Below are 27,730 nucleotides of genomic sequence, written 5' to 3' on the forward strand. Positions count from 1 at the left end.
TCAGGGCTTCACGCACTTCCCCTTCTTCTCCCGTCGCTGCAGTTTCCGAAGGCGACGCGTCCAGGCGTCCCGCCACTGGATGACCAGGCTGTTCTTGTCAGCCATCAGTCCTGGCCGGTCGGTGGAGTTTTCGCTGATGCCCATGACCAAGTACTTCTTGCTGATCTGGATCTTGGGGCACTTGCAGGAGAGGTCTTTCAGGTGGATCCACAAAAAGTTGTCACCACGCTTGACCCGCTCATCACGGCACTTGTAGACAGAGAGGATGTTGATGGTGAACTTGGCCCAGTTGGCCACCGTCTCCATTTCCAGGATGTTCACCTGGACCACTGAGGGAAAAGAGGGGGAGGCACGGTGATGGAGGATGCTTTACCTTGCTCCCCAAAGGAAGCTTTGGTGATGGGAACTGCCCACCCCTAGCAGCCTCACCTGCCCCATCCATCACACCTTTGGGAGGGCTGATTCAGGGACCCCTCTCTGCTCTGGGTGCTTCCCATCCTCTGCAACATCTGCATCTCCCCCACCCATGGCCAGCCTGTGGCCGGCCCTCGGCTGCCCCTGCGGCAAAGCCCAGCGTGGCCCAGGGAGGGAGGAGGTCCTTACCGTAGTCCTTCTTGCAGTACTTCTTCATGTTAATCTTGTAGTTGCCCTTGGCTGGCTTGCAGTAGGAGTCACAGTCTGTGGAGGAAGAACAGAGGATTGAGCACAGAGGAGCATGAAGCCCATGGGATCCCGTCACCGCAAGGAAAGGGGAAATGGGGTGGAGGGGACAGCTGCAAGACCCAGCCTGGCAGAGGGTGGTGGGTACTCCAAGTCCCAGCACCCTCCAGAAGGCTCCTGAGCCAGGGCCAGGGCTGCTGCTGGGGACAGGGGTCTGGAGAGCCCAGCTGCCCCCCTGGCAGCTCGCAGGGGTCGGGGCTCAAACCTCGGCACAAACACTGGTACCACATCACCTGGGAGGCGAAACCAGGGGGCTTTGGTCCCATCAGGCAGGCAGTGTCCACTCCTGTGCCAAGAGTGACAGTGTCCTGCAGGATAAATCAGCACAGGGGCAGCGGAGGGAGCCTAGGGACCCTCCTCCAGGATGCAGAAGGGGATGGACGGGAGAGATGCAGGCGAGGTGGTGGTGGCCACCAGGGATTGCAGGCAAGGGCCATGGCCAAGGAGAGTCAACCAGGGCAGCTGTGGCCCTGCGAACCTGGGCCGTGTGGGGGAGAGAGGATGCAGCACCAACCTCATCATTGGCCCCGCAAAGATGGGACCCAAAGGAAGGTCTGACCCCATACCAAGGGGGCCGTGATCCTCAGGGTGACTCAGCCCTCAGGGGCCAGGGTGGTGGGATAAATCCTCATGGGGCCTGTGCCCTGTTGGTGCCCCAGAAGCAGGGAAGGGGACGCTGGCCAGGGGAGCAGACAGGTGAGGGAAGCAGCTCTGCTCCGCCAGGTCGCTCCTGCTGCCCAAGCATCCAAGGCTCAGGCCACTCCAGCAGAGCCAGGGAGGTCGGTGGGCCAACCTCCACCCACTCCACACCACTCAGCATCCCTCCCTGCTGTCCCCCAACTCTCAGGGGAGGCTCATGCCCTCAAGGAGGCTTTTTTCTGTGCATTTCTAAAGACCCCAGATTTGCATCTCAAGCAGAGGGAGGGCAGGGAATGCCTCTCTCCTTCTCCCCAAAGTCTTTGATCCCAACAATTGCCTGAAGCAGCCCTGTTCTCCTCCTTTCTTTCCCCCTGCCATCTTCCTTTGAACATCTCAATTTGTCTCTTTCCAAATGGCATGTTTTTTCTAAGCCCATCTTTCTTCTTTTCTCTCCCCCTCGCAGGTTCTCTCTCCAGCTTGGCCTCGTGTCCCGGGACAGAGCCAACAGTCCCAGAAGTTGTCTTTGTTTGCAGGTTGCCACAGCGATCGGTGGGGATGGAGGCGAGGGTCTGGGGGAAGACGGAGGAATAACAGCGCCCTGTGCCAAGGGGTGGAGGAGAAAACAGGAAAGAAAGAAGCCCAGGAGCACAAACTCGCCCCGGGCTCTGCTGCTCTCCTTTCTGCCCGGCTCCCTTTTATCGGGCACTTTGTGCCGCCTGTTCCAGATTTGTCCTCGACAGAAGCAGCACAGCATGAAGCTAATTCTTGGCAGAGGGGGGTGAGCCCCGATTCTGGGCTCAGCACCCTCCTGTGCTGGTGCGCTGCCCCTCTGCCCAGGCTGGCTGAGCTGCCCCAGCCCCACAGCAGCCCCCGGAGTGGCAGGGGTGGCTGCAGAGGGGGCACAGGGACCCCCGCGCCCGGGGGCTGCTGAGCACACTGAAGTGTTCAGCCATGGCGCTGAAGGTGCCTCTGTCTGTTGCATCCCTGGGGTGTGCTACAGCCCCATCCCAGACACCGCTGCATCCCAGGGGATACATTACAGCCACATCCCTGACACGCTGCTCCGTCTTTTCCTGCTACATGAAGGGGACTCCAAAAGGGACCTCCTGCCTTCTTTTAGGGAGTGCCCAGCAGGGTAGTTGCCCTGAGCAGAGCGGAGTAGGTTGTCTGTGTGCCTAAGCAACTGCCTTGGCATGAGAAGGGCTACCAGGCACTTTTTGGGTGCAGGATGTGACCCTCCATACTTGCTGCAGAGTGCAGCCCGGGTCCTGGCCCCGTGCGAGCCTTCAGTGAATATCCAGGATCGTACGGGTTTGCGGTGCCCCCGCTGCTGGAGCGGAGCTGGAAGCTGTGCCACTGCAGCAGTTTGCCACGCAGGGCCAGGCGGTGAAAGGATGTGGCCAAGGGGTGCTGAAACCATCCTACAGCCATCATCGGTCACGGTTGTGCCATGGGCCTGCCCGTGGGCACGAGGTGCTGTGTCAGAGGAGGGTGGCACGAACTGGGGTGTCTGGAAGGAGGACGGCCAGGATAGCTGCTGCGTGGTGCTGAGGCCACACTGGTGCTGAGCTGCGAGCGGTGGGGTGATGGTTGGTGGGACCAGGCTGCGGGGCAGCCTCGGCCAACCTGACACCCCCCTCGCTTGGAGATGGGGAAGAAAGAAAGGTAAGAAAAGCAGAAAGGAAACCAGTAACTGCCCTGGGCTCCTGCTCATGACTAATGTCATAAAACTGTGATTCCAGAGTCAGAAAATAGTGTTGGGAATCAACAATTTGGGATTCGTTTGTTTTTTTTTTTTAACCTCGGCTTTGTGCTGAGGAACATTCCTCAAACATAAAATCAATTCCTGCTTAATTTATGTAAGAAACTTGGGAATAATAATAATAATAAAAAAAGACCAAGTAACTGGAAGCGGTTCCCTCCCTCGCCGCTGAGCACACGGCCTCCATCGCCACGCGTGGGGCGGGTGCGGTGCCTGGGGAAGTGGCCGGGCGAGAGGTGCCAAGGTGGCCGCCCAGCTCAGACTACCCTGGGGGACGGCTGGGTCCTGCCTGGATCTCCACACACCACCTCTCCCTGAGCACCTGGTCCTGCCCCTGCAGGCTCCCCCCGTAGCAAGGCTCTACTCGGGGTCTCATCCCCCCACCCCTCACCAGGACAGGGCTATGGACCACAGCTCCATCCTCCTGTCGCTGCCAGGATGCTGCGTGCTGGGTGGTGGCTCTTCCAGCAGACAGGCCCCAGGGACCCCGGCCGCAGCTCTGTCTGTCCTGCCAGCCTGGCTGGGCAGCATGCTCTCTGTTCACCCCACAAAACCATCAGGAGAAGCTGGATGGCCATTGGAGAAACCATTTCACGAGTGCCTCTTCCCCGGCAGCTCCCAGAGCAACCCGTCACTTTCCCAGCTCCTTTTTAAACTTTCCAGACCTGATGTTACACATGCTGCAGGGTAGTGGAAAGAAGATCAAGTTTAGCTTCTGCCTACAGTTGCCCTCCTGCCCACCCCTCCTGACGGGTCTGTGCAGCCTGACGGGGCAGCCGAGCTCCATGAAGGGGCTGGGGGATGGCAGAGACCTGTCACAGCCCGAGGTTTTGAAAGAGCACCTCCCAACCCTGAGATGCTGCTGCATTCCTGGGATACGTTACAGTCCCGTCCCGGAACACGTATGCATCCCTGGGATACACCACAGCCCCATTCTGGACACCGCTGTATCCCCCGGGATACGCTACAGCCCCATCCCGGACACCGCTGTATCCCCTGGGATACCCTACAGCCCTGTCCCAGACACTGCTTGGTCCCGTTTGTGTCCCAGGGCAGCTCTTGGTGCACCTCGGCCACCACAGCCACAGCCCAGGCAGTCCTGGCTCCTGGCTTCCTCCCTCAGCCACCTCTCACCAGTGCCACGATAAAGCTTCCCTGGACCAACGGGGAGACCCGCATCAGCAGCAGACCTGGCAGACGCTGGCGAGGGGTGGGATCCTCCACAGACACCACAGGGGACAGCTGCCATAGATGTGCACCCACCGAATTGCTGCCTGTGGCGCGGGCAGTAACACCGCGTGCATGGGCAACGTCGCCGCTGCTGGCAGGGAGCTGGCACGCGGGATGGATGGACAGAGTGGGGCAAGCACTGGGCGATGCCACGCGCATGTGGGAGGAGGTGGTCAGCAACCGTCGAGCCACCGGCCTGGCATGGGCATCCCCCGGCTCTGCGGGGGGAGCGTGTGCGAGAGGCGGCAAGTTTGCACATCTGGTTTACTTCTCTTCACTTTGGAAAAAAAATGGAATATTTTGGTTTAAGAGAGATGTAACTTAATTAGGTGTTACGGCTGCAAATCTTTTACTGCCGACTTTGAATTCCTTTAAAGCCCTGTTTTGCGCTCCACAAGTTTTGTTAATTCTGCTAATGGCGAACAAGGATTAATTTTTTTTTCCACTAAGTGGAAAATATTTTAAGATAATAATAAAAAAAATTACAAGAAGACCCAAGACCTTTTGCTGCCGAGCCAGTTGGCCGCTCGGGCAGAGAGATCAAAGCCGGACCTCAAAGGTTCCGGAAGGTCGGAAAGGCAGGAGAAAGCTGGGAAGAGCGATGCAGAGGATGGCAACATCAGTGAAAAGCCCAAACACGCTCGTGGACTGGACCCCAGCAGGGAGGAGGATGGGGAAAGGCGGGGGGGAGCCCAGCACCTGAGCACGGCGGCACCAAACAATGCCCCCCTGTTCCCGCAGCCCGGCACCTGCTGCCAGCGCCAGGGAGGGAGGTGGGGAAACAGGGGGAGAAGGGGCTCGGAGGCTGCCTGGGCTGGGAAGACTGTGGGGTGTTGAGGGGTTGAATGTCCCCTCAGGGGTGCCCTGGGGGCTCCTGGGGCAGCAAGATGCAGGCAGAGGGGCATCAGGGTGCAGGCAGCAGGCAGGTGGCACTCCAGCGAGTGCCATTGATTTTTATGCAGCTGAAAATATCAGACATCACTCTAAGAGTGCTCCTATTTATAAAGCGCTGGAGAGTCACCTTGAGTAACTCTGCTCCATGTGTCACACTCTGTTTGCAATAAAACCATCCAAATCCCCCTTTCCCCTCCCATTTTTTCCCAAAGCCTGGTGTTCCCAGCTCCCTCCCTAGCAGCAGGCAGGCCAGGCAGGAGCAGAGGCAGTGGTGGGCCACCCTGTCCCGCGCAGCCCCTCCAGCAGAGTCACCATCACAGACAGCCCGGCTTTTACAGTGGGACCACGGCGGAGTGAAACCTCTGCCAGATCCATGCAGGCCTGCTGACTCACATCCCAACAACACCTCCCATTTCCCAGAGCCTCCATGGAGCAGGGCCAGGAGGGCTGAAACCTGCCCGTGGGCGCTGGGTGGGCGCCAGGCTGTGCAGCGCTCCCAGACCCTGCATCAATACGCGGGATTCGTGTGCTGCTCTGTGAAGAGCTGAGCTACCAGCCTCCTCCCACACATCTCGCCCCTCCATCCCCGTCCATGCCCTTTACTCCTGCCATGGCTCCGTATCTCCAGCACCTCTTGTCCTCTTCCCCCTCCTACAGCTACTGGGCACACTCGGAGCTGCACACGTGTACGCACGTGGCTGCAGGGGCCATGCTGGAAGACGTTCCCAAAAGGCTGAGGAGCACATCATAGGCATGCACCAGCCTGGGAAGGGGCTGTTGATGTTTTCCATCCCCCCAGGTAGGGTGGCTGCAGGAAGGAGAGCTGGGAAGAAGGATGCAGGCAGGGCACTGTGTCTCCAAGGAGTGTGTAGGCTCCCCCAGGATGGACGTACCCCAAATGGGGAACAGGGAAGCTCCTCATTAGATATGGGCATGGGGAGCTGGAGGTGCCTCTGTTCCCTTCCCAGGACCATGTGCCATGGGAAGGGCCACCCTGCAGTGTGAAGGATGGTGCGGAATGTGTATTCCCCAACACTGGCACGTGGGAGAAGACCAAGGTCTTGGGTTCCACAGGTGAAGGGTGGCATGGGTAGGAAAGGGGCTCCTTCTTTCCCTAGCTTCTCCCCCTTGACCTGACTTGGGATCACTACAGAGGGACAGAAGCGGGATGGCTAGGAACAGCCATGCTACGGTGTCAATAGGACTGGGGAAGAAGAGGCTGGGAGAGAGAAAAGGCCTGCTCCAATCCCCTCCTATGCACAGCCATGCGTGCCACTGGAGAGCTGACCTGGCATCAGCACAGCCCATCTGCTGCTCCCAGTGCTGGTGACCACCGCACAGGACATGGAGGTGCCAGGAAGATCAATGAGATGGCAGGGGGTGGCTGATGGAAGAGAAGTGGTTGGGGAGGAGATGCAAAGTGGCTGCTTTATCCTGTGGGGTTGCATCCTGCAGTGCTGGAGAGGGTTGAGCATGGTGGTGCGGGGTCCAGAGGCGGACACAACCACTCTGTGGTGCTATCGGCACGTGCTATGTCAGGGTGAGAGCTGAGGGCACCTCGGTGGGGCCTTGGGCTGTGGTTGGGCTGGAAGAGGGACTCTAAGCCACACGTGCATGCAGCATACAATCATAGAACGTTTGGGTTGGAAGGGACCTCAAAGACCATCTAGTTCCAATCCCCCTGCCATGGGCAGGGACACCTTCCACTACACCAGGTTGCTCAAAGCCTCATCCACCCTGGCCTTGAACACTTCCAGGGATGGGGCAGCCACAACTTCTCTGGGCAACCTGTCCCAGTGCCTCACCACCCTCAGAGGGAAGAATTTCTTCCTTAGATCTCATCGAAATCTCCCCTCTTTCAGTTCAAAGCCATTGCCCCGTGTCCTGTCACTACACGCCCTTGTCCAAAGCCCCTCTCCAGCTTTCCTGCAGCCCCTTTAGGCACTGGAAGGCTGCTGGAAGGTCTCCCTGGAGCCTTCTCTTCTCCAGGCTGAACAGCCCCAACTCTCTCAGCCTGTCTCCAGAGCAGAGGTGCTCCAGTCCTAACATCATCTCTGTGGCCTCCTCTGGCCCCGCTCCAACAGCTCCATGTCCTTCTGATGTTGGGGACCCCAGAGCTGAACACAGCACTGCAGGGGGGGGTCTCAGGAGAGCAGAGCAGAGGGGCAGAATCCCCTCCCTCGCCCTGCTGCCCACGCTGCTTTGGATGCAGCCCAGGACATGGTTGGCTTTCTGGGCTGCCAGCGCACGGTGCCGGCTCATGGTGAGCTTCTCCTCACCCAACACCCCCAAGTCCTTCTCCTCAGGGCTGCTCTCCATCCATTCTCTGCCCAGCCTGTACTTGTGCTTGGGATTGCCCCAACTCACATGCAGGATCTTGCACTTGGCCTTGTTGAACTTCATGAGGTTCGCACAGGCCCACACCTCCAGCCTGTCCAGGTCCCTCTGGATGGCATCCCTTCCCTCCCACAATTGCCCAGTCCCAGCTGAGCCTCTGCAAGAGCACGAGCAAAGCCGCAGCACGCACGGAGACACGAGCCTTGCTACTCCAGCCTGGGGAAACCAGGGCGGCTCTTGAGGAGCCCTAAGGACAGCAGCAGAAATGCCCCTCTCGCCTGTCCAAAGCCTGCAGCCTGCCACCGGAGCTGCCCCGCTCTCTGACTGGGTGACAGCAGCACTGACATTGATCCTCCCATGGTCCCACCACCCTGTGGTCCCATCACCCCGCGGAACTGGGACAAGCAGCTCATACCCAGACACTTCACTCCTCCAGACCTGGACGGGGCGAGCCCAATGTCACCCATGTCCCAGGGCTGACCTGGCAGCCCATGGCCCAGCACAGGGGCTCCTGAGCCTGTCCGCAGCCAGCAGCCTGCCAGACCCACACCACCCTGGGAGAAACTTCTTTGCACTGGCCCCAATAAACGCAGATTGAAAAAAGTCAGCCCCCAAGCACCCACCGAGCCACCGGTGCCATCGGTGCCATCTGCCACAACCCCTGCCATAACCTGCCAAGGGGGGTGAGGGCCCTGTGGGCTGCATCCCTGATGTCCTCCTTGGAGAGCATGGAGAAACGTGTTCCCTGAGAAAGCCCCGCCAAGCTTTGTCAGTCCCTTTCCAGAAATACATAGGATTTCAAATCTGAGTCATTTTTTTTTGCCAAATTTTTTTCGCTGTTGATCTTTTTGCCAAAGGGGGCTGATGGGGCTCAGCCCTGGTGTGCCAGGGAGAGGGGAGGTGGGATGAGATGTCTCTGGGCAGGGCTGGGGCCTCGGGCTGGGACGTGGAACACTTACCCGCAGGCGCCTCTGTGCTGGTGACCAGGGACGTGGGGTTGATGGCAGGGATCTCTGGAAGAGAAAGTGAGAAATGTCTTAAGGAAAAGGGTCCCCACCTCTGGGGGTGATGCAGAGGGCATTTTGTGGGTCACCTCCAGCAGCTTGTGAAGAAAGACAATGGGACGAGTCTGACCTGAATATCACAGGCCATTAAGTAGACCTGGAGATGCCCAAACTGAGCTCAATAAATTGGGACAGGCCAAAATGCTGGAACCTCCAAGAGCCCTAAGTCGCTGCTGCAGAGGACGTGCTCCAGGGACAGATGCTCCCTGGATACTCAGCTCATCTCAACTCAGTTTGGACATCGGACGGATCCTGGGCTGATCTGAGTGTGCTCCAGGCTGCACAGCACAGGGGTAAGTGTGGGCAAAGACAATGCTTTCTTGGGACTCCTGGCAACAAAACCTGGGGGAAATTCTGTCCTGACCCCAAATCTGGGGAAGAACGATGAGAAAAGAGCCAGCCCCGCCAGCTCACCCCCACTGCCACCGCTCCAGCAGTGCCAGCCTCGGTCACTTGGGTCAAATCCAGACCCACTGCAACAATAAACACGGTTTTACGCTGACCACAGCATCTGTCCTTGCCCCAGACCTGACCATGCTCAGGGCTCAGTTGGTTGAGGAGGGCACCTTGCTGCAGCTAAAGATGCAACCAGTCAGCTGAAAGCACCAACCCAAGGGGCCTTTCGGAGCCTCCTGAGCTGGGGGATGTGAAGCACGGGTGCCCCCAGAAGGTGACCCAACCATCCTAACTGGAGGATGTCCTTAAGGACAGATGCCCTCTCATCTCAGCCTCCCACCCACCACAAGCCACCTGCACATGGGTGGAGGACCAAGAGGCACCCACTGGATCCAGCCCAAGGAGAGCATCCCGCAGTGCCGATGGTGGTCCCCAAGCGCAGGGCAGGGCACAGCGGCACTCACTGATGCAGGGGGCCACTGGCGAGCGGCTCTGCTGGTAGCCCTTGGCACAGCGGTTGCAGGTAAGGCCGGTCACACCGTCCTTGCACGGGCACTGTCCTGTTGTCTGGTTGCAGGTCTTGCCGGCTGCGCCGACAGGGTGGCAGTCACAAGCTGGTGAGAGAGAGAGAAAAGGTTACAGGAGAGGTGATGGCCAACACAAAACCCAAACTGGACCCAATATGCCACCCCCAGAGAGGCGAGGAGGAGGTGGGCTCTTCCAGCCCACCAGTGGCAGCACCGCCAAGACCCCTGGGTCCAGACCATGGCCCCATGTGTGCTGTGAGCAGCACGGGCAGGAGGGTGAGTGGACACTGGACAGGGCACAGCCTCTGCTGACAGGGATGAGCCCCTGGATACCCCGCAGCTCACGCAGTCACCTGCAGCCACCAGGTCGCATTTAAGGTCCTGACACCAGGAGAACTGTTTCCTCCTGCCCGCCTTGCCGGCAGCTGCTCTGGGGAGAGCCTGGCACGCATGCAGGCAGGAGGAGGGATTTTCACAGGCAGCCCTGCGCCTGCTGCCAGCCTTGTCCCGTGCAAGCAAAGGGAGTGGGACTCATGCGGGGCCATGCAAACCCTTGTTCACGGCCAGGGTGGGATTGGGGGCACAGAAAGCGGGCAGATACATGCCCGGGTCTGCTCTTCCTCCACTTCAACCCTGGGGCGATGCTCCTGTCACAGCACTAAAAGGCATTTTCTCTACTTGCTCCCCCACCTCTGAGCTTTCCAGTCCGCAGAGCTGAACGACCACTGAGCTTTTACACAAGCTTTGTCCTTGTCTTGGTGTTAGGATGGTCTAAAGTGGGTTTTCTCAATGCTTCCCAAGCCCATCCTGCCTCCTGGAGACCCCAGCCAAAGGATGTCCCCATGCTGTTCTACCACAGCCTCCACAGGGACAAGCTATACTCGAGGTGGGTGAAAGTTGGGTCTTCTCACTCAGAACAGACCTGAAGGGGTTCTCCATCACACCACACTGGATGACAGACCCACCAAGGGATGTCTACATAGAGGGATGCAGGAAGAAGATGCTCACCCAGGAGAGGACCTTCCCACTTGACTGCCCGGGGCTGGGCTGGGCTGGTTATGAGCTGGAGGATGTTATCTGGGCCTCCATCAATGTAAGAGTTGAATGTGATTCCAAAGCAAAACAAAAATATCCCCCCCCCCCAACTTGCCCCCGCAGCCCCCCGATGTTATCGTTTCCCTAATTTTCACCAGATGGGACTGGTGCGAGCACCACGGTGCTGCTCCTCAGCCCCCTCCAGCACAGCCAGAAACCAGAGTGAGCAGCCTCTAATGGGGACCAGATGCTTCATCCTTATCAGATCTTGGCTGGGACTGGAAGCGGACGTCGCTCTGACAAGGATATTTTGGGGGCTCAGCTGTGATAACAAATGGCAGCGAGCGAGGGAGTCTTGGCATGACGCGGGGCTGTCGGAAACATGGGGTCTTTCTTCAGCCACAACAGGCTCGTCTCCTGCCAGGGCGGCCAGCTCTCCTGCAAACGCCTGCCGTCAGGTCATCGGGGACCCTCAAAGGGCCTGAGATCAAGGCATGGTCCGGCCCCAGACTGTGAGGAGCAAAGCCAGCAGTGATGGTCTGGTGCTTGGCCAGCCCCGGATGACCCCTGGCAACAGCACCGCTGCTTCACCTGGAGAACATTGGGCTTACTGCCCTCTCTTGAACCGCCATGCTCCAGGACATTTCAGCCACTTCAAACGCATCTTGATGGTCTCTCTATGCCTGCTCCACAGGGCTCGGCTGGATCCTGCAGCATTTGGAGGAAGCAGGTGCCTTTGACAAGCTGGCAGGTACACTTGTTGGAAACCATCCATTGCTTTGTCTCTTTTCCACTAGCAAAGGCTTGGGTTTCTGTTGGTGGAGCTGGGCATGAAGCATCACCCATCCTCACCACCACTCGTGCTGGAAAGAGTGGCCCCATGCCATCAGCATCACCCTGGTGCTGCCCTGCCTGAAGGGCTCTTGCTTGGAGTGCTCCTGAGGCCACAGGGCCCATCTCCAGCCGGTGAAGTCCAACCACCTCAGAGTGGCTGGGCGCAAGCCTTGACAAACACCCGCTCGTCCGAGAGGCTCAGCCACGCAGGGAGCTCAGAGGTCCCTGCAGCCATTGCTCCTGCTCTGCTCACACCGCGACAGACAGTCCCTGCCCTAAAAAATCTATGGCCAGAGGCACACTCAGGCTTACACAAGCGCTGAGCTTCACAAGTTGCGGATAATCTCTCGGGTCCCAGCGGTGTACTCCTGGAGTAAAGTCTAAGGATGGACATAACTCTCAGCACAACCCAATTCCTCTAAGCAGATGTCTCTCCATGCGGTGGAAGAAGGCTTCCAGTGACTCGCCATGTTTTCCCTGCAGCTTTGCTCATCTCGCATCCACAACAGATAGGTGTCTTTGGGAGATGAGCTTGGTCTCAGCCAGATCAATCTCTGGTCCCTCACCCCACTGTGGTGAGATTTCCCCCGGCCCCACAAAAATCCATTGCTCCTTCCCACTCCGATGGGAAGAGCATTCCAGGCATCGCCCAGTGCTTACGCTGACAGGTCCCGCATCCCACGTCCCACCGCTCCAGCTGTAGCATCTCCATCCCTCCTCGACCTGACATGACCCGCAGAGGGGGGCTGGCTCGGGGACCCCTCCCCGGCCCCGGGTCACAGCACAGCCCTGCGCCCGCTGCCCACACACGGAGCCCTGCAGCTCCCGGCCCTGCCGGTTGCCAGGATCTGGCCCACAGTGCTTGAATGGTGGATTAAGTCCCTAGCTTGGAGCTTAACTCATCGGGCTGTGCTTGCCAAAAAGCATGTCTTGCACCTAATATTGAGGGTATTTTTGCGTCTTAAGGCTTAGCTGCTACTGCTTCCCCAGTTTTCATTGGAGAAAGCTCACGGTTTACAGCTTTGTTTAAATTACGGGGATTAATGCACAGCCATTCTTTATTTGACTTTTCAATTACCACCACTGAATTAATCCTGTAGGTTGTTCTGCCTTTTCCATCCTCCCAGCTTTTCCATCTCGCAGCGTCCAGCGGTGACACTGGCTGCTGGCAGGCTGGCGGCCGGGGGGAAGAGCTAGCCTTCCCGCTCGCCGGCCGGTGGCTGAGAGCTCCGCTCAGTTGTCGGCAGGAGACGTGGGCTTGTGAAATCCGCAGTCGGAATTTTTGTGCCTATTTCAAAGACATCCCCTGATGAACCATGGTTGGATAGTTATTTAGTATCGGGGTTTGTTTAAATAAAAGGTAGTAGCTCCTGGGCTCTGGGCTAGGATTTCGCCTCCCAAATATAAACTGAGCTTCATTCCTAGCGCCTGCAACATCTGCCTTTGCTGAGATGCTCAGCTCCTGCCCTGGACCAGCGCTGCGGTAGGCGTAAAGACCTTCATCCAAAGCTGCAGATGTCACTTCACAGCAGTTTGCTCCACGCCTGCTTTTAAGATCTGCTGTTGTGAGACTTGCTTTTCCTTTTCTTTCTTTTTTCTTGCAGGACTGTAGGGAGCTGAGCTGTAGGTACAGGACACATCTTTGGAAAAATCAAGCCCAAACTGCCTTGTCATGGCTCTGTGTATTTATGTATCTCTCTGGCAGCATCAGCTCCCATCCATGGCACCAGGCAGGCAGGCTCCCAGGTGCTGGTCCTGCTCCAAGGAGCTCCCAATCCCAACAGATCCACCACTGGCTAAGTACGAGAAGAGTGGAAAAGCTGTCTGCTTTACTGAAGGAGGGGCAGTCAAAGGAGCAGAAGCATCGGGGATTTTATTGTTAACTCTGTTCCCTGAGGCAGAGCCAGGAACTGGCTCCCAAGACCCAGGGTACCACCAATACTGCCAGATCCTCCTCAACATATGCACCGTAGCGGGGCCGGCCCTCGTGCACATGTTCATCTGGCTGGGCTGAACCCTTGCAGCATCTCCAAACCGCAGGCAAACCCTGCCAGCCCTCTGGAAGCAGCAGCCTGGGCTGGCAGAGACCTGCCCGTGGCTTGGCACAGGGACAGGGCAGGGAGGTTTGTCTGCTGGGGGGACCTGCCACAGCACCCTGCTCCTCTGCTCCACCACAGCCGAGGCATTGGTCGCTCGTGTTTCTCCTGCACAACATCAGCCCTTGCCCCATCCCACCGGCTCCTGAGCACCCCGGGATGCTCTGCTCACCCCGTCCCTTTCAGAGGAGCCACCTCGAATCTGAGACTTTCCATCACCTTAATGCTCCACAACTGCCACCCCACGAGGACGGTGGAGCAGGACTTGCCCTGGCAGACCGCAGGCAGCCGGGGCCCCTCTGCTTCCTCCATCCTCAGCCCTGGACACGGAGGGACCCGAGCCACAGCCTGGGAAGGAAACGCTGCTCCCACAGTGTCCCCAGTCCCACAAACCCGCACCCAGCTCCGACCCATGTGTCGAGTGGGCCACGTTTAGTTACCCTCCTCCCTGCTTCCAGCACCCGGCCAAATCCTGCTTGCTCTGTTTATTACTATTTTTCTGGTGAACGCTCTCTGCCCTGGCTGGAGCAGAAACAGAGCCCTCAATGCCCAGCACAGAGGCGGCACTGGGGACCCCAGGTCCCACAGGCAGGCGAATGCCTGCAAGGCTTCCACTTTGCTTGGGATTTTATCGGATAATTTTGGTAACAAAAACAGAAGGAGCTGGTGAACCAAAGGGGAGCAGAAACCCCTCGTTTGGGGAGGGTTGAGGAGGTTGGGTGGCAGCTCAGCCGGGAGGCTGTGCTATAGACCTCCGGGATGTATGTTGTCCTGCCTCCTCCTTTTCCTCTCTCCCAGTGCCTCCCAGTGTCACTCCAAAGATGCTGGCACCTGGCACGGCTTTGGGACCTGGCTGCCACCTGGCATGAGCCCTGTCAACAGGAAACCCTTGTTGCTGCTGGGGGGCTGCCATGCCCGTAGCCATGGCTGTGACACAGCTTGGCCGAGGCCATGGGGCTGGGAAGCAGCAGATGGTCCCCCGGGGACACGGGCTGCCAAGGTGGGACCTGTCAATTCAGCTGCTCGGGTTATTACACATGATTAGCTGGCCGTTTGCTAACAAGCTGGCTGCGGGCACGGCAGCGCCCGCTCAGCCGCGCTCCCGCTGCCGCCACGGCGTCGGTCAAACGTGGGAAATTTCTCCCTTTGCTCCGTCCTCACGACTGCTCCCATGGGAACAAGGATGGGGAGAGGCGGGGGCAGCTCACACAGCACGGTCAAGGGAGGGATTTCACCTGTTACGTCCCAGACCCAAACGAGCCATACCTACAAACAACACTAATGCACCCAACAGGGGAATTCCAAAAGCCAAATCCTTCAATTCGGGTCTGTGGCCACAACACTAATGGTCCAAAACCAGCTTCAGCAGTTCCTGTAGACCCTACATAAACATCCTAGCATCATGTCCTCGCAGCAGTGAAGGTGTTCGGCGGCCACGCGGCTGCACAATGCACTGGAGAGGGACGCTGCACTCCCTTCCAGGGGGTACTTGTAATCTAAGCTGGGGATCAGGGATGAATTCCTGGCTTCAGAGTAGCCATGGCCATCAAGGACTGGAAAGGTGTTTTCTTATCTCAACATCTTTGGTGAAACTATTGTTTTGAGGCTTCACGGAGGAAGAAGGCTCTGCAGAGGGAGCTGAGCAAGGAGAGAGAAGAGAATCAAGACAGGCTTGGCCAGGAGCTAGAGGAGGGAGAGGAGAAGTGCAGGTCCTGTGATATTTGGCACAGGCTGAGGACTTTGCAAGGTCAAGCTGCAGTTTGATGGCTTGGAGCCAGTGTGGCTTCTGGCCAGCTCAGGGACAAGTCACCCTGCCTGCAGGCACTGGGAGCCATGGTGCTCAGCATCCTCCCAGAAACAGGTCCCAGGAGCCATCCCATAGCTGAAACGCATGCTGTGGGGTCCTGCACCACAGCCCAGCAGGGAGACGGAAACCTCCGTCAGCATCGCCAGCTCTCCAAGGCGAGGAAGCCACCACGGGTCACTTTGTGAAGCAGCTGGAACGCTTCCGAGTGTGTCTATGGCCCAGATGACATCAGTGTCAAAGATGGGTTTCCAGCACACCCAGTCACATGCCTTCTCCAGCACCTGCCCAGCATCTCTCCAAACACCAACTGCCAAGACCATAACTGCGGCCACACCAGGATCCTCCCAGGACAGATGAGGCTCCTGGGAGCCTGCTTGCTCCCTGCCCATTATCCTCCCCGTCCCTTGAGAAGGCACTGGGCTCAAAGCAATGTCCCCGCCTGGTGCCCTTGGGGTGGCAGAGATGAGCAGAGTAACAGAGACTGATGGAGGGTGACCTGCAGCTGCTGGAGGGAGCAGCCTAGATCTGAGCAGAGCAGAAGGATGTCCCAAGGATGGAAGGAAAGAGCAAGGAGACCAAGAAAGATTATATCACCCATGCTGCCTGCATGGAGACCCCCCAGCTTACCTTTGCAGGCCTTGCGGTCTGCGATGGACTTGCTGAGGTCCCGGTAGAAGCCCTCCTTGCAGTAGTGGCAGTGCCGCCCCGCGGTGTTGTGCCGGCAGTTGAGGCAGACGCCGCCGCTCTTCCTGCCCGAGAGCTTGTACAGCTCCATGTTGAAGCGGCAACGGCGGGCATGCAGGTTGCAGTTGCAGGCTGCGAGGGAAGGGGAGAGGGTGAGGGCTGGTGGTGAAACCTGGGAGCCCTGGGTGTGCTGGAGCTGCTCCGGTGCCCTCTGCTGCTGCTGGGGCCTGGGGCTGCCTGTGCCGGGCGAGCGGGATGGGTAGGGCACGGCACAGCTGGCCCCAACGTGCCGTCCAGATGTGCAGTATCCGCTGCCCCATGGGGCCGGTGCTGGGAGGTCAGGGCAGAGGAGAAAGGGCACGTGTAGGATCGGGGCACTGCTCGGCTGAAGACAGGCAAGTGTGGGGTGGAGGGGTGCAGCTGGGGGGGCTGGCAGCACCAGCCAAGCACCTGCAGCCCCGCCGTCCTCCCTGCCCCTTCCCCAGCAGCTGGCTTTGGTGGCAGAGCCCAGCCAGCCTTTCGGGCAGGACCACCTGCCTCGTGCCAGGGCGTGTGATGGCATTGCCCCTGCTGCCTCATGGGGTGCCATCCTCCATGTGTGCAACGGAGCCCCCACATTCCTTATATTTAAGGCTCTACCCTGCGTGCATGCGCACACATGCAAAGAAGCCCACGTAGCACACACAAACGTGCACCAGCACACACAAACGTGTTCACGTGCACGCAACCATGTGCACCTAAGCATCCACACCCCGTTACGTGTGCGCACACGCATGCACACAGCAACATCCACATATAGTTACACACACGCACACACGTGTGCACAAACACGCATCCAAACACACATGCGCACGTACGGACATCCATACTCGTGCACGAATAAGCGTGCACAGATGCTTGCACACGTGCGCGCTCCTGCAAACACACACAGAGGCTACTTTTTCATGAGCCACAGGTACCACGCAGCCCCCCTGCCCCATCCCACGTGTGCCAGATAAAAAGGCAAAGCAACGCCCGCTCCTGCTTCACACTCTCGCAAAAAAAAAAAAAAAGATAATGGGAACAAGATTTCCTTCGGCAAAACGCAGCGCCCTCCTCCCCCAGCCCCGGCCCCCTCCCCGCGCCGGTAAATTGAGGTTGGGTGAGAGTTTTTTCCAGGCGTACTGTGAAATTCATTAACGTGTCAGCCCAGATTTAACTGCTCAGGCCTGGCTCGGCGGTCGTGTGAAGTCGCCTCCCCGCCGGCCGGCAGCGCCGGTGGGAGCTTCAGCCCGCGCAGATCAAACGCTCCAGCCCCGGAGACGCTGGGGGAAGAAAGTTGGAGCAAACCTCAGCCCTAAAAAAGGGCCTTTTTGGAGGCTTAACTGAGCGCAGAAAAAGGTTGGTGCCCGCCCCAGCGCTGCTGGCACCACGCGCTCAAACCTCAGCTGCCCCCGGGGCTCCCCCGCGTTGCGAGATGAGTGTAAAAATCACATGGCGGGCATCAAAACAGCACTCCGGCGTGGCGGTAGGTGCCTCTGGGGGATTGTGCCTCTTGAGCTCATTTTTCTTCCGTGTTGCCATTGAAAAATACGGACTTTCGAGGCAAATTCTGACACGAGGCTGGGTGCTGGGACGTGGCGCCTGGAGGGAGAGCAGCAAATACTGCCCATGGTCCCAGGATGCTGCTGTGCCAGGGATTCTGACACTCGGCCAGGTTTTGCCGGAGCCAGGAGAGATGCGGTGAAGCACCCCGACATCCAGTCTGCTCTGGCACTCACCAGATAGCGGGACAGGGACAAGCTGGGGTGGTTCACGCTGCTCAACCAAGGTACCAACATGGAACTGTGGCAAAGGAGCAACTTTTTGGAGGTGGAGGAGCCCCGTTGTTCCCTTGCATCACTGAAAGGCCAGTTGGGTCACCCCAAAAGGCAGCTTTGCTGTCCTCCTGAGAATGCTTGGGGCCACCCCCAGGAACCCTCCGGCATCCTCAGGGGAAGGAGAGAGGACGGCAGCCCAGAAGAGAGGTGATGGGCAGCAGAGGAGAAAGGTCAGGTAAATGATTCGCCACCCTCAGCGCGGGTTTCTCTCTGCCTCCAGTTTAATTAGTGAGAGAGTAACTGGCCGGGCCCTTTTCACGGCATCACCGACCCTGCCCTGCCGTGCGGGCCCTCCCAGCTGGCACATCCCCATCAGCCCCAGGGCCACCTTTTCCTGGGAACATGCTGCAGATCCTCCCAGGAGACAGCTTCTGGGAGGAAACCTTCTCCTGCTGCCCAGCATTGTATCCCCTGCCCATGGGCAGCGATGCTGCCTGCTCCGGGTTACTGCTCCCAGCCGGGGTGGCCATCAGCGAACTGCCGCCGGCTGAGCAGGAGCCAAGCCGGGATTTTGGCACGATCCCGGCCAGCCGACATAGGGACCCGGCTGGGCTTGGCCATGCTGGGATGGTGGCTGTCCCCTGCTCGGGAACAGGGTCACACCAGCACGCGTGACCGTCCCCTCAACCCTCGGGCGCAGCCGCCCGGCGCTAATCGGGGCAGACGGGTCCCCCTTCTCCCCGGTTAAATGCTTGCACTGTTCCTCAGCGCCGGCTCGGTTGCAAGCTCTGTCTGTCTCCCGTTAATCACTAATTAAAGGCTTGAATGTTCCCTGCTGTTTGGGGTATTAATAAGAATTTAATTGCACAGTTTGGGGCTAATTACCTAGTAGCTCGCTTCCGCCCTTGTACTGTATGCCTAATTAAACAATCATATGATCAATTAAACAATCACAAGATCTAATAATTTGCAATAATAGACTAATTAAATGTCGACACTTTGCAATGGAGCAACCTTCTGTCCCCCTTTTGATGGTGTTTGAACCCCTGCCCAGGCCCTGGCCACCCCACAACCCCTTCTCCTCCCGGCCACTGCGGCTGGAGGAGCCTGGAGCGACAGCACAAGGAGGTTTGGGGCAGGGACCCCCTGGCACGGGACAGGCAGCGCCGTGCACCGGGGCACACGCGTGGCAGGCGATGGAGCCCACGGGGCAGGAGCAGGGCTCACCGCCCCTACGACTTCCCTGGGAATAATTAGCGAAGGCAGCCGGCTCAGCGAAACCCTAGACCGGCCGCTGCTGCCAACCCGCAGCGGATTTGAGCTACGCCCCTGCTTTGGCTGGAGGAGAGCCCAGCTGGGATGGCGGGGCAGGATGGGGCTGCACCTCCGCCCTGGGGATGGGAACCGAGACCAGAAAAGCCCCTTCCCTCCTATCCACGCTGCCCCTCCATCATGGGGAACGTGTTCGGAGAGTGGGGCCGGGGCTCGTGTCTCTACCGCCAAGAAGCAGGAGGAGAAGCAGGAGCGGAGAGCCCTCCCCGAGGGGCTGCGAGCTGAGCACAGCGGTGCGAGGGACAAGCCCCAGCCCCGGAGGAGCAGGACTCGGGATGGTCAGACAAGTGTTAATCCCCTCCACCACAGTGGCTGCCTCCCCCCTGCACCCCAGGTGCGCTCAGATGTTGCACCCCACGGGGAGCAGGTGCCCGGGCAGGGGTGGCAGGGGGACACTGCCCGCTTGCCCACTCCAAAAGCCATCATCTACCTCGAATCACCTCCCCCTGCTCTCCCTGGGCATGGGCCATGGCCGGTGCTGCTGGGAACCCGCCGGATTCCAGCACATCTGCTGGGGAGAGGGCGAGGAGCCCCCCACTGTCGGGGGATGCGGTGAGGGAAGGGGTTGCAGATGCGACTGCCAACAAGCCACCGGCAGCACAGATCCGGCTCCATGGGGTAAAACAGCCCAGGCCAGCTCCCTGGGGGACTTCTGAGATAATTTTTGCATGGGAAGCACTGAGGTAGATAGAAAAAGAATGCAAACGTGTAGAGGAAGGCGCAGAGGACACGGGGGGGAACACATGGAATCCTCTAAATCCCATCACTGCCTGGGGATGGGTGTTTTCAGGCACTGGCATCCCGGATCGATCGCCACAGCCCCCCATCCCGAAGCGGAGGGAGCAGCGAGGTCTTCCCAGGAGAGTGTAGCCCCTTCCCTGCCGAGCCTCTGGATCAAAGCAAGCCCCGAGCATTATCCTGATGCTCCGGGGAGCACTCCCGCCGCGGCGGCCACAAAGGGAACAAGAGCTCCCGCATCACCAGCGAGTGCATCAATTACTTCCAGTGGCTGCCTTGTGCTAATCCGCTTCCCCCCCTTCCCCAGGCCGGGTGTTTCAGGGACAGCCTGCCGAGGGGGTGACCGGGCTGCCCCGATAGCTCCGCGTGTGCAGGCCGGGACTGGCAGTGGCGGTGGGAAGGAGGAGACGCCAGTCTGCAAGAATAAAGCTGATGCATCGCTAGGGGGGAGCTTGGGAATTCGGCCATCCTACTGCCAGCCACTCTGCTGGGATTATCCTTCACTGAGCCCGACCCGGGCTAAAAGCTGGGGGGACACATGGATGGGGACACGTTTCGCTCTTTCCTGTCCTTCTCTTTCCCCTGTTCCGGGCAGAGGGTACGCAGAGCATCCCAATATTGGCAGGGCGAGCTCCTTGTGGGACACGCAGCCCTTTCGCGGTACCAGGAGAGCCCCCTGTGCCCGTGGGCCGATGGCACCGCTCTCTGACCACCAGGCACGGGGCCACACGCCCTGCGGCACAGAGCTGGCACCATGACCTCTTGCCGAGCCAGCAGCGTGACAAATCCACTGCCACCTGTCCCAGCTGCGCCATCCCCAAACCTGCCTGCTTGCCAAAGCCACGCCGACCCCCTAACACCGCAGCGATGTCCCCAGGAACGCCGCGGCCACCCGACGGCAGCCGTGGCAGGGCTGCACATCGTGCCAGTGCTCGAACCTCAAGCATCACTGGGCCATTTCACCTCTGCATCTCCCCACACCAGCCAGAGGCAGAAATTCTTGTGAATGAATCTTCTGCCTGGATGGATGTCCAGCACCGTGACATGGTGTAAGACACCAGTTTGCCCCTAGGCCAGAGTGGGCAGAGACTCCAGCACACCAGAGGGGGACAAAACCCCCAGGCAGGGTGCTGAGGAGTGCAGAGCCAAGAGGTGACCTCCCAACACGACCTGAAGCTGTACCAGCCCCACGGCTCCATCCGGATCCACTTTTGGGGTGCTGCAGCCCCCCAGCCCTGCCGCTCAGCTGGCACTAGGCTGCCAAGCTCCTTCATCCACCCATCCTCCACCTCCTCACCCCTCCCCAGCCACGTGCAACCATCCACCACCACCAACCAGCACCACCGATGCCCGGCTGCCGGACAGAGTCCGAAATCCCACAGCCCCTAGACTGAGCAAAGGGAACTTCCCGGGCGGCCTCTCCTTTTAATTGGTGCTAATTGCTGCGTCTGTTCGCGCTGGCTGGGGGATGTCATTGTTGAAAGGCACAGAGGGGACAGCTCGGGGAGCTAATCCAGCTTTCAGCCGCTAAGCCCTTCGGAGGCGGGTGATGGAGAAGCTCTTTCAGGTCCCTTCAGAGAGGGCACAAAGCCCGAGAGGGGAAAGGGAGAAAGAAGGGGAGCGAATCAACAGGGAAAACTGCTTTCACACGCAGCTCGGGGAAGGGTCTTTGTGCGCGGGGCTTGTCGGGGGGGAGCTTGAAGGGACCGCGCTGCGCCCCCGCCTCCTCTTCTCTCCCTCGTTTATCTTTTCAGCCCCATCTGCCAAAAGGGTGACACAGCTGGGGGCAGGGATGCTCAGGAGCACGGTTCCGCGGAGCGAGACCCTCACTCTGTGATGGACAAGACAGGCAGGAGATCTGCAGATGCTCCCTCAAAATGAGCCTCCTCCGGTTTAACCCCTTTTGTGCCAGCAGAGCCACCTCCGCTGCCATCCCACTGCTTTACCGGAGGATTCAGCAGTGAGGCAGATGCGGCGTGGGGTGCACAAGGGAGGCAGCCAGCCGGTTGGGGTCCTCCTGCTGTCCCAGGGGTTTTCCATAGGTTCACCCACCAGCCGGAGCCCTGCCCTGCCCGACCTGCCAGCAGCTGGAGCAGCAGCCACGGGCAGGGCAAAAGGTTGAGGAGTTTTTAGCTGAGCCTTGCTCCAAAACTCATCTTTCTGAGACAAGTGGGAAGCTGACACATTCCCACAGGGCATGAGGATGCCTAAAGCATTGGCTCTGGCACTTGCTTTGAATCCGTTGCCTTTTTAGCCTTTCTTAGAAGAAACGTGCTGTAACATATATATATTTAAGCCGACAGCTGGGATCTCAACAAGGCATCGATCACAAATACTAACAAGTCCCTCTGACCTCTGGCACATCCACTGAGCCTTTCAGGGGCTGATTAATGGTACAGCTTTCCCTTGTCTCCATCCTCCCGCCACCCCCCTGGGACCCGGGCTCCGGTCCAGCAGGAGCAAGAGGCTGTTCCTCCCTCTCCCAGACCTTCACAGGGCTCTGGCATCTCCCAACCCCATCCCAAATCAGGACAAAAGGCAAAAACCTCCATCAAAATCCCGCAAAGATTCACGAGCAGGACAGCCAAGCAACGCCAGTTTGATGTTTCGGAAATGTTTCACTTCGACAACGACGATTTCAACTCATGGAAACCTTTGCAAGGACAGACGAGCCAAAACTGCCACCGTGCCAGACCGAACACAAATGATAAAATGTTGAATTGAGGTGTCTCAAGTATTTCCTTAATCTCTGCCAGGTTTTGCTGCCTGCCCCCTGCCCCAAAGCACATCTTGCAGGGAACCACCACAATTCCCTCTCCTGGCCCAGGGACAGCTGCTTTGGTGCCCAAGAGAAACACCCCTAGTCGGGTACCCCGCATCCCACACTGAGGTTTGCTGACCAGCTGGAAGACATCAGTGACTTTTTTGGAAGGTTTTGGTGCTTTGGCTCATGGTCAAACCACCCTCTTCCTGGGAGGCACCTGCAGCAGAGATGGGGCAGATGCCTGAGCCTTTCCCAGCCCTCCAGTGAGGTGGACGCTCCCCAGCATCTCCAGACAAGCACTCTCCATTGCTTTGGCTCAGCACCCATCGCTTCCTCCCACAACGACCCGTTATAGGGTTTCAGCCTGAGAAAAAACCAAATAAAATATTTCAAAATCGCTTACCCAGGCACTCGTTGGCCTCGCGGGCGCTGGCCCGCTGCCAGGGCCGGTCATAGTGGAAGGGCTTGCAGCGGTCACACTCGGGGCCCTCCGTGTTGTGCTTGCAGTCGCACACCAGCTTCTGCTCCTTGTCCTTCACGCAGCGCGCCGCGTGCCCGTTGCACTTGCAGCGCCCGCCGACCTGCAGCTCCCCCACCGCGTAGTAATAGGGGGTCGAGCCGGTGCCCCCCTCCTCCTCACCAGCATCCCGGCCGCCCAGGTCGCGGAAGAGATGCGGGCGGCTGAAGACCACGCGGATGTCTGTGGCCGTCACCCAGTCCTGGAGCACGGGGCTGCTGTCAAAGTCCTGGGCGGAGGGTCGCCCGTCGAGGGTGCTGAAGGCGATGAGCCCGCCGGTGAGGGGGTAGAGGTCGGTGAGGCCATCGGTGCAGAGGGCCTCCTGCTCATTCTGCTTGGTGACGGTGGCTTTGCTGGGCTTGCCGTAGATCTTACGGCACTGGGAGGAGTAGTACTGGTACGGCACCCAGGTCTTGCCGTAGTCCATGGACTTGAGGATGGCGGTGGACTCAGGGCGGGGTGAGCAGAACTGGAGGCTGACGTAGACCACCTCGAACTTCTTGCCAAGGGAGAGGGTGAGGGTGACGTTCTGGGGCGAGTGATGGAGGGTCTCCGAGCGCCAACACGTCATGTTGGAGGCGGTGTTGAGGTCGGTCAGGTAGGCGGGTGGGTGGGCTCGGCGGGGGTCCGAGGCGTTGCAGTGCCGTGTCGGGGGCTTCCCACACGTGCTGGAGGCTTGAACCTCCTTCCCGAAGGCGGCGTTGACAAATTCGGGGATGCAGCGGCGAGGAGCGCCGTTCTCATCGTAGCAAGGGTCCGGGGGGGTCTGCTGGGCTACGAAGGGGTTCACTGTCTGGGAGAGGCCCAGCATGGCAGTGGTGAGGAGCAGGCGCAGGAGCTGCAGGACCTCCATCCTCCCAGGGCGAGGGAAGCGGCTCCTGCCTGGGGCGAGAGCAAAGAGAGTGAAGGGCAGCAGGAGCAGCACGGCCGCGGCACTGCCCGCGCCGAGTAAGGGATGTGGAACACCCCCATGACCCACACACACCTTCCCGCCCCACATCTACTGATGCAGCATTCTGGGAACGGGGCAGGGAGGCGATTCCTTTCCAGTGCCTTATCCACAGCAATTCCTCCCTGTGGAATCCATCCGCGGAAGCAAAATTCCGCGGGAAACAGCAGAAAGAGTTGAGCTTTGGAAGGAGGCAGTTGAAATCAGGGTTCAGTCCTTCCCTGGCCTCTAATAAACTGTCTCAGGGGCGACAGGGACATTCACACCTGCCAGCAGCCCCGGCTGTCATGCACAGATGCCAAGGAGATGTGTTGGGGAAGAGCTGGGGAGACCTATCAGCTGTGACAGTAGCCACAAGCCCCAAGTTAGTCGACCGCAGCCCAAACAGCTCCCACCAGCACGGGAGAACGGAGCAGCAGCAAAAATACCTTGCAGGGACACTTTGCAACAGGCAGGAGCTTGCCAGGATGAAGCCCCAAGGTCCAGCAAGGGCTCCTGGATCCGGCATCACTTTCCTGCTATGTGACAGGGAGCATCCTGCTGACCACGGGCACAGTGGCTTCTCCGAGCTGGGGGCTGGATCCCCTCCAAATCCCACTAACTGAGCTGCCCAGGTATCCCCACTGGTCAAAGGAGGATTTTCTGGCCTCACCCCCAAGAAACTCAGCTCTGGGTCCAGCCTATCTGTTAATGGAGGGAAAAGCAAGGACCAAGGGCTTGGCTGGGCTCCTCTCCTGGCAGGCGCAGCACAGGGCCAGGGGGTGCTGGGTGGCTCCCAGGGGACACGGTCCATCTCCCACACCGCTGGCATGGAGGGTGGAAGAGGGACCAGAGGTCATGTCCCCTCCCGCCGGCTCTGGCTGCAGCGGGAGCATCCCAGGAGATGCAGATCGGCCATGCCCCATCCTGAGCGTTGTGCCAGCAGCCACGGCTCACACATTCATCAGAGAAGGGCCTCGGGCGCTGCAGCTGGCAGTAGAGCCCTGAGCTGCCCAGTCGGGTGGATGGCATCAGCCTGGCCACCCCACGTGCCCGGCCGGAGGGGCTGAGCTGAGCGCTGCCCACCCCAGCCACCAAGGCAGGTTCTCTGGCCTCTACCATCCTGTGCCATGGCCAGAGCAGGCAGAGGGGATCTCCCCCATCGTCCCCTCTCCTGCTCATAAATCCTTAGGGGATGACTTGGGTTTTGCACTTTGATCTCAGGAACAAAGCCTGATGCCAGCAGCATGACCCAGCGTGGCAGACGCTGCCCCCAACACCACTCCTGCTTGCACAGCTGCCCGCTCCAGCTGAAGGAGACTGGCAGGGGCCAGCCCATTTCAAATGATCTGGGACATTTTTTTTTCTTTTTTTTTTTCTTTTCTGTAGAAGAAAGCTGCCTCTCTCCCAGCTGCCAAACCACTAATGGGGGGAAGCTCCTCCCTTCCCAGCCACACTCAGCCAGGCAGCCAGCACCAGAGCCCGTGCCCGCTGAGGGGGGAGCAGGGACGAGGGTCTCAGCCCATCCCCGGACATATCCCCCAGGACAAATCCTGGCCCTGCCATCTCCGTGCTGTTTCCTCACTGCTTAATCCTCTGCTGATGGAAAAGGAGACGCTCACTGCCGAAAAATCAGCTTCTCCCTTGGTGGTCTCCGTGTCGCCCAGCAGCGCATCCCCCGCTATCCGGCAGGGCTGCGGAGCCTTTCGGGGACATGGCTCGGTGGCTGGGCAGCCGGCAGGCAGCAAGACAAGGGATGCTGTCCCTGGAGCACCAAAAATCCCCTACTCGAGGAGTGTGGCACATGAGCAAAGGCTGCGGGAGTAGAGAGGGGAGCAGCCAGGATGCAGCAGCGACCACAGCGGACGAAGCACCAGTGCCACAAGCAGCCGGCAGTGAAGAGCATCCCCAGCTGCAGGAAGCCCACCGGGCTCTGCTGGGTCTGCCTCTCTGGGCACTGCTGAGCAAAGACAGTGCTCGGTTAACCCCCCCCCCACCAACACAATCTCGACGGGATCATCCCCAGCACCAGCCTGGTGCCAAGCAGTGAGCCACAGCCCTGCTCCTGCACTCACACCCAGCACAGCGAGCTGTGAAATGCTGATGGATCCTCCCGCAATGCCCAGACACGCGCGTACCCGCGGAGGCCAGCAGGGCCCCTTCACTCCCACCAGCTCCCACATCACCCCCACCCCACAGAGGGGGATCCAGCAGGGTGCAGTCACCACCACCTTCTATCCCACCAGCCCCAGGGCAGCACATAGCATGGGGACAACCCTGGGTGGTGGGAGGAGAGAGAAGAAACCCCCCTAGGGATGCCCCAGCAGCTGCATCCGTTCACTGCAGGGGGACTCAGGGTGTACTGAACACGGCACCCACTAAACCCCACTGAGGAGGAGCCTCCTGCACCCACCACCCTCTCTCTGCTACATGGCAGCAAGGGGACAGCAGTAGGGCCACACTCAAGTGTGCCACCTGCAAAGACCTTTTAATGCCCAGTTTGATAAGACACAAAAGTACAGGGAAACCCCTGCCCAGGAGAGAGAGACAGCACTGGTGTGCAATGGTGGCAAGGGGAGAGCCCAGAGGCGAAGGTGTTACAAGCAGAGCCAGGGCCAGCATGGCTGCTGCTCTTGGGGCACACGGGGGGCACGAGCATCTCCTGCCCGTCCTCCCTGCCCTGATGGGAAACTCTGTCCCTCCCACCAGCCGTACCAAGGCACGAGCCCCAGAGATTCGGTGCCCAACTTTTGGGGGCTCTGCTCCTGCTGGGGAGCCAACGCTGGCCCCGTGGTGGCTCGGCGCTGCGGAGGCAGGGCATGAATGGAAACCATTATCATCCGCGAGACCACACACAGGCACGCACGCTCCGCGCTCGGCTCACCCCATTATCCCGCTGAAAGAGAGCCGGGGCCGGTGGTCTCCGTGGGCCTCACCTCCGTATCGGAGAGGAGGGCAAGCTGCAATCTGCTCCCTTTTATGCATATTCGGCGCGACCCCGGGACTGCCGGCAAGCTGCCAGAGAGGCCTGGGAGTGGGTATTTCTCTCCCCAGCCCCCATCTGCCCCCCCCTTTCCACTTCCCATCTTTGCTGCCCCCGGTTCAGATCAAGGAGAGGCTGCTGACTAAGCAGGGAGAAACGGGACAAGCTCCTCGGCATCAAATCCAGCCCAGCACCCGCTTGGATGTGGTACAAGGAGGGATGTGAGCGATGGGGTGCATCTCCCAGGGAGAGCATCCCGACAGCGTCCCCAGCGAGGTTCTCGGGCGGCCGCCAGCAGCACCCGCAGGGCTGGGGGGACATGGGCTCACCCTTCCCGTGGAAGCAGCCGCCCTCCCAGCTCCTCCCCAGAAGTGGCTGCATTTTTGAGGTGGGCGATTTCCTCACTCCTCCGCTCGGGGAATGCTAACAGCCGTGCGGTTTGGAAGGAAGTCACACCGCCGTAGCGCTTCAGAAGTGCTTTAAAAAAAAAAAAATAAATTAACTACTGCATCCAACGCCTCCACACCCCTTCTCCCTACAGCAACACGCTTCCCAAGGCGACCGGCAGCACTTCCCTGCCTTGCAAGAGGCTCGTCGGGGCGATGCTCCAGCCCGCCGTGGGTTCCCCTTCCCATCGCCTTCCC

The 27,730-nt window shown here is 59.4% G+C and overlaps 1 protein-coding gene across 1 annotated transcript; it reads right to left on the bottom strand.

The window, feature by feature from the left end:
* On the bottom strand, positions 1-27,452 carry NTN3 (netrin 3). The gene is made up of 7 exons (XM_086622340.1): positions 27,412-27,452; positions 23,062-24,029; positions 15,969-16,157; positions 9,507-9,656; positions 8,542-8,595; positions 604-678; positions 1-329 (listed from the first exon to the last, which is right to left on the bottom strand). Exons 2-7 carry the CDS (start codon positions 24,026-24,028, stop codon positions 1-3), a joined length of 1,764 nt encoding a protein of 587 aa, XP_086478466.1. The 5' UTR covers position 24,029; positions 27,412-27,452.
* Between the last annotated feature and the right edge of the window lie 278 nt (positions 27,453-27,730).

Source organism: Tauraco erythrolophus, chromosome 17, assembly GCF_009769465.1.
Source record: "Tauraco erythrolophus isolate bTauEry1 chromosome 17, bTauEry1.pri, whole genome shotgun sequence".
In the NCBI taxonomy this organism is placed as follows: domain Eukaryota; kingdom Metazoa; phylum Chordata; class Aves; order Musophagiformes; family Musophagidae; genus Tauraco; species Tauraco erythrolophus.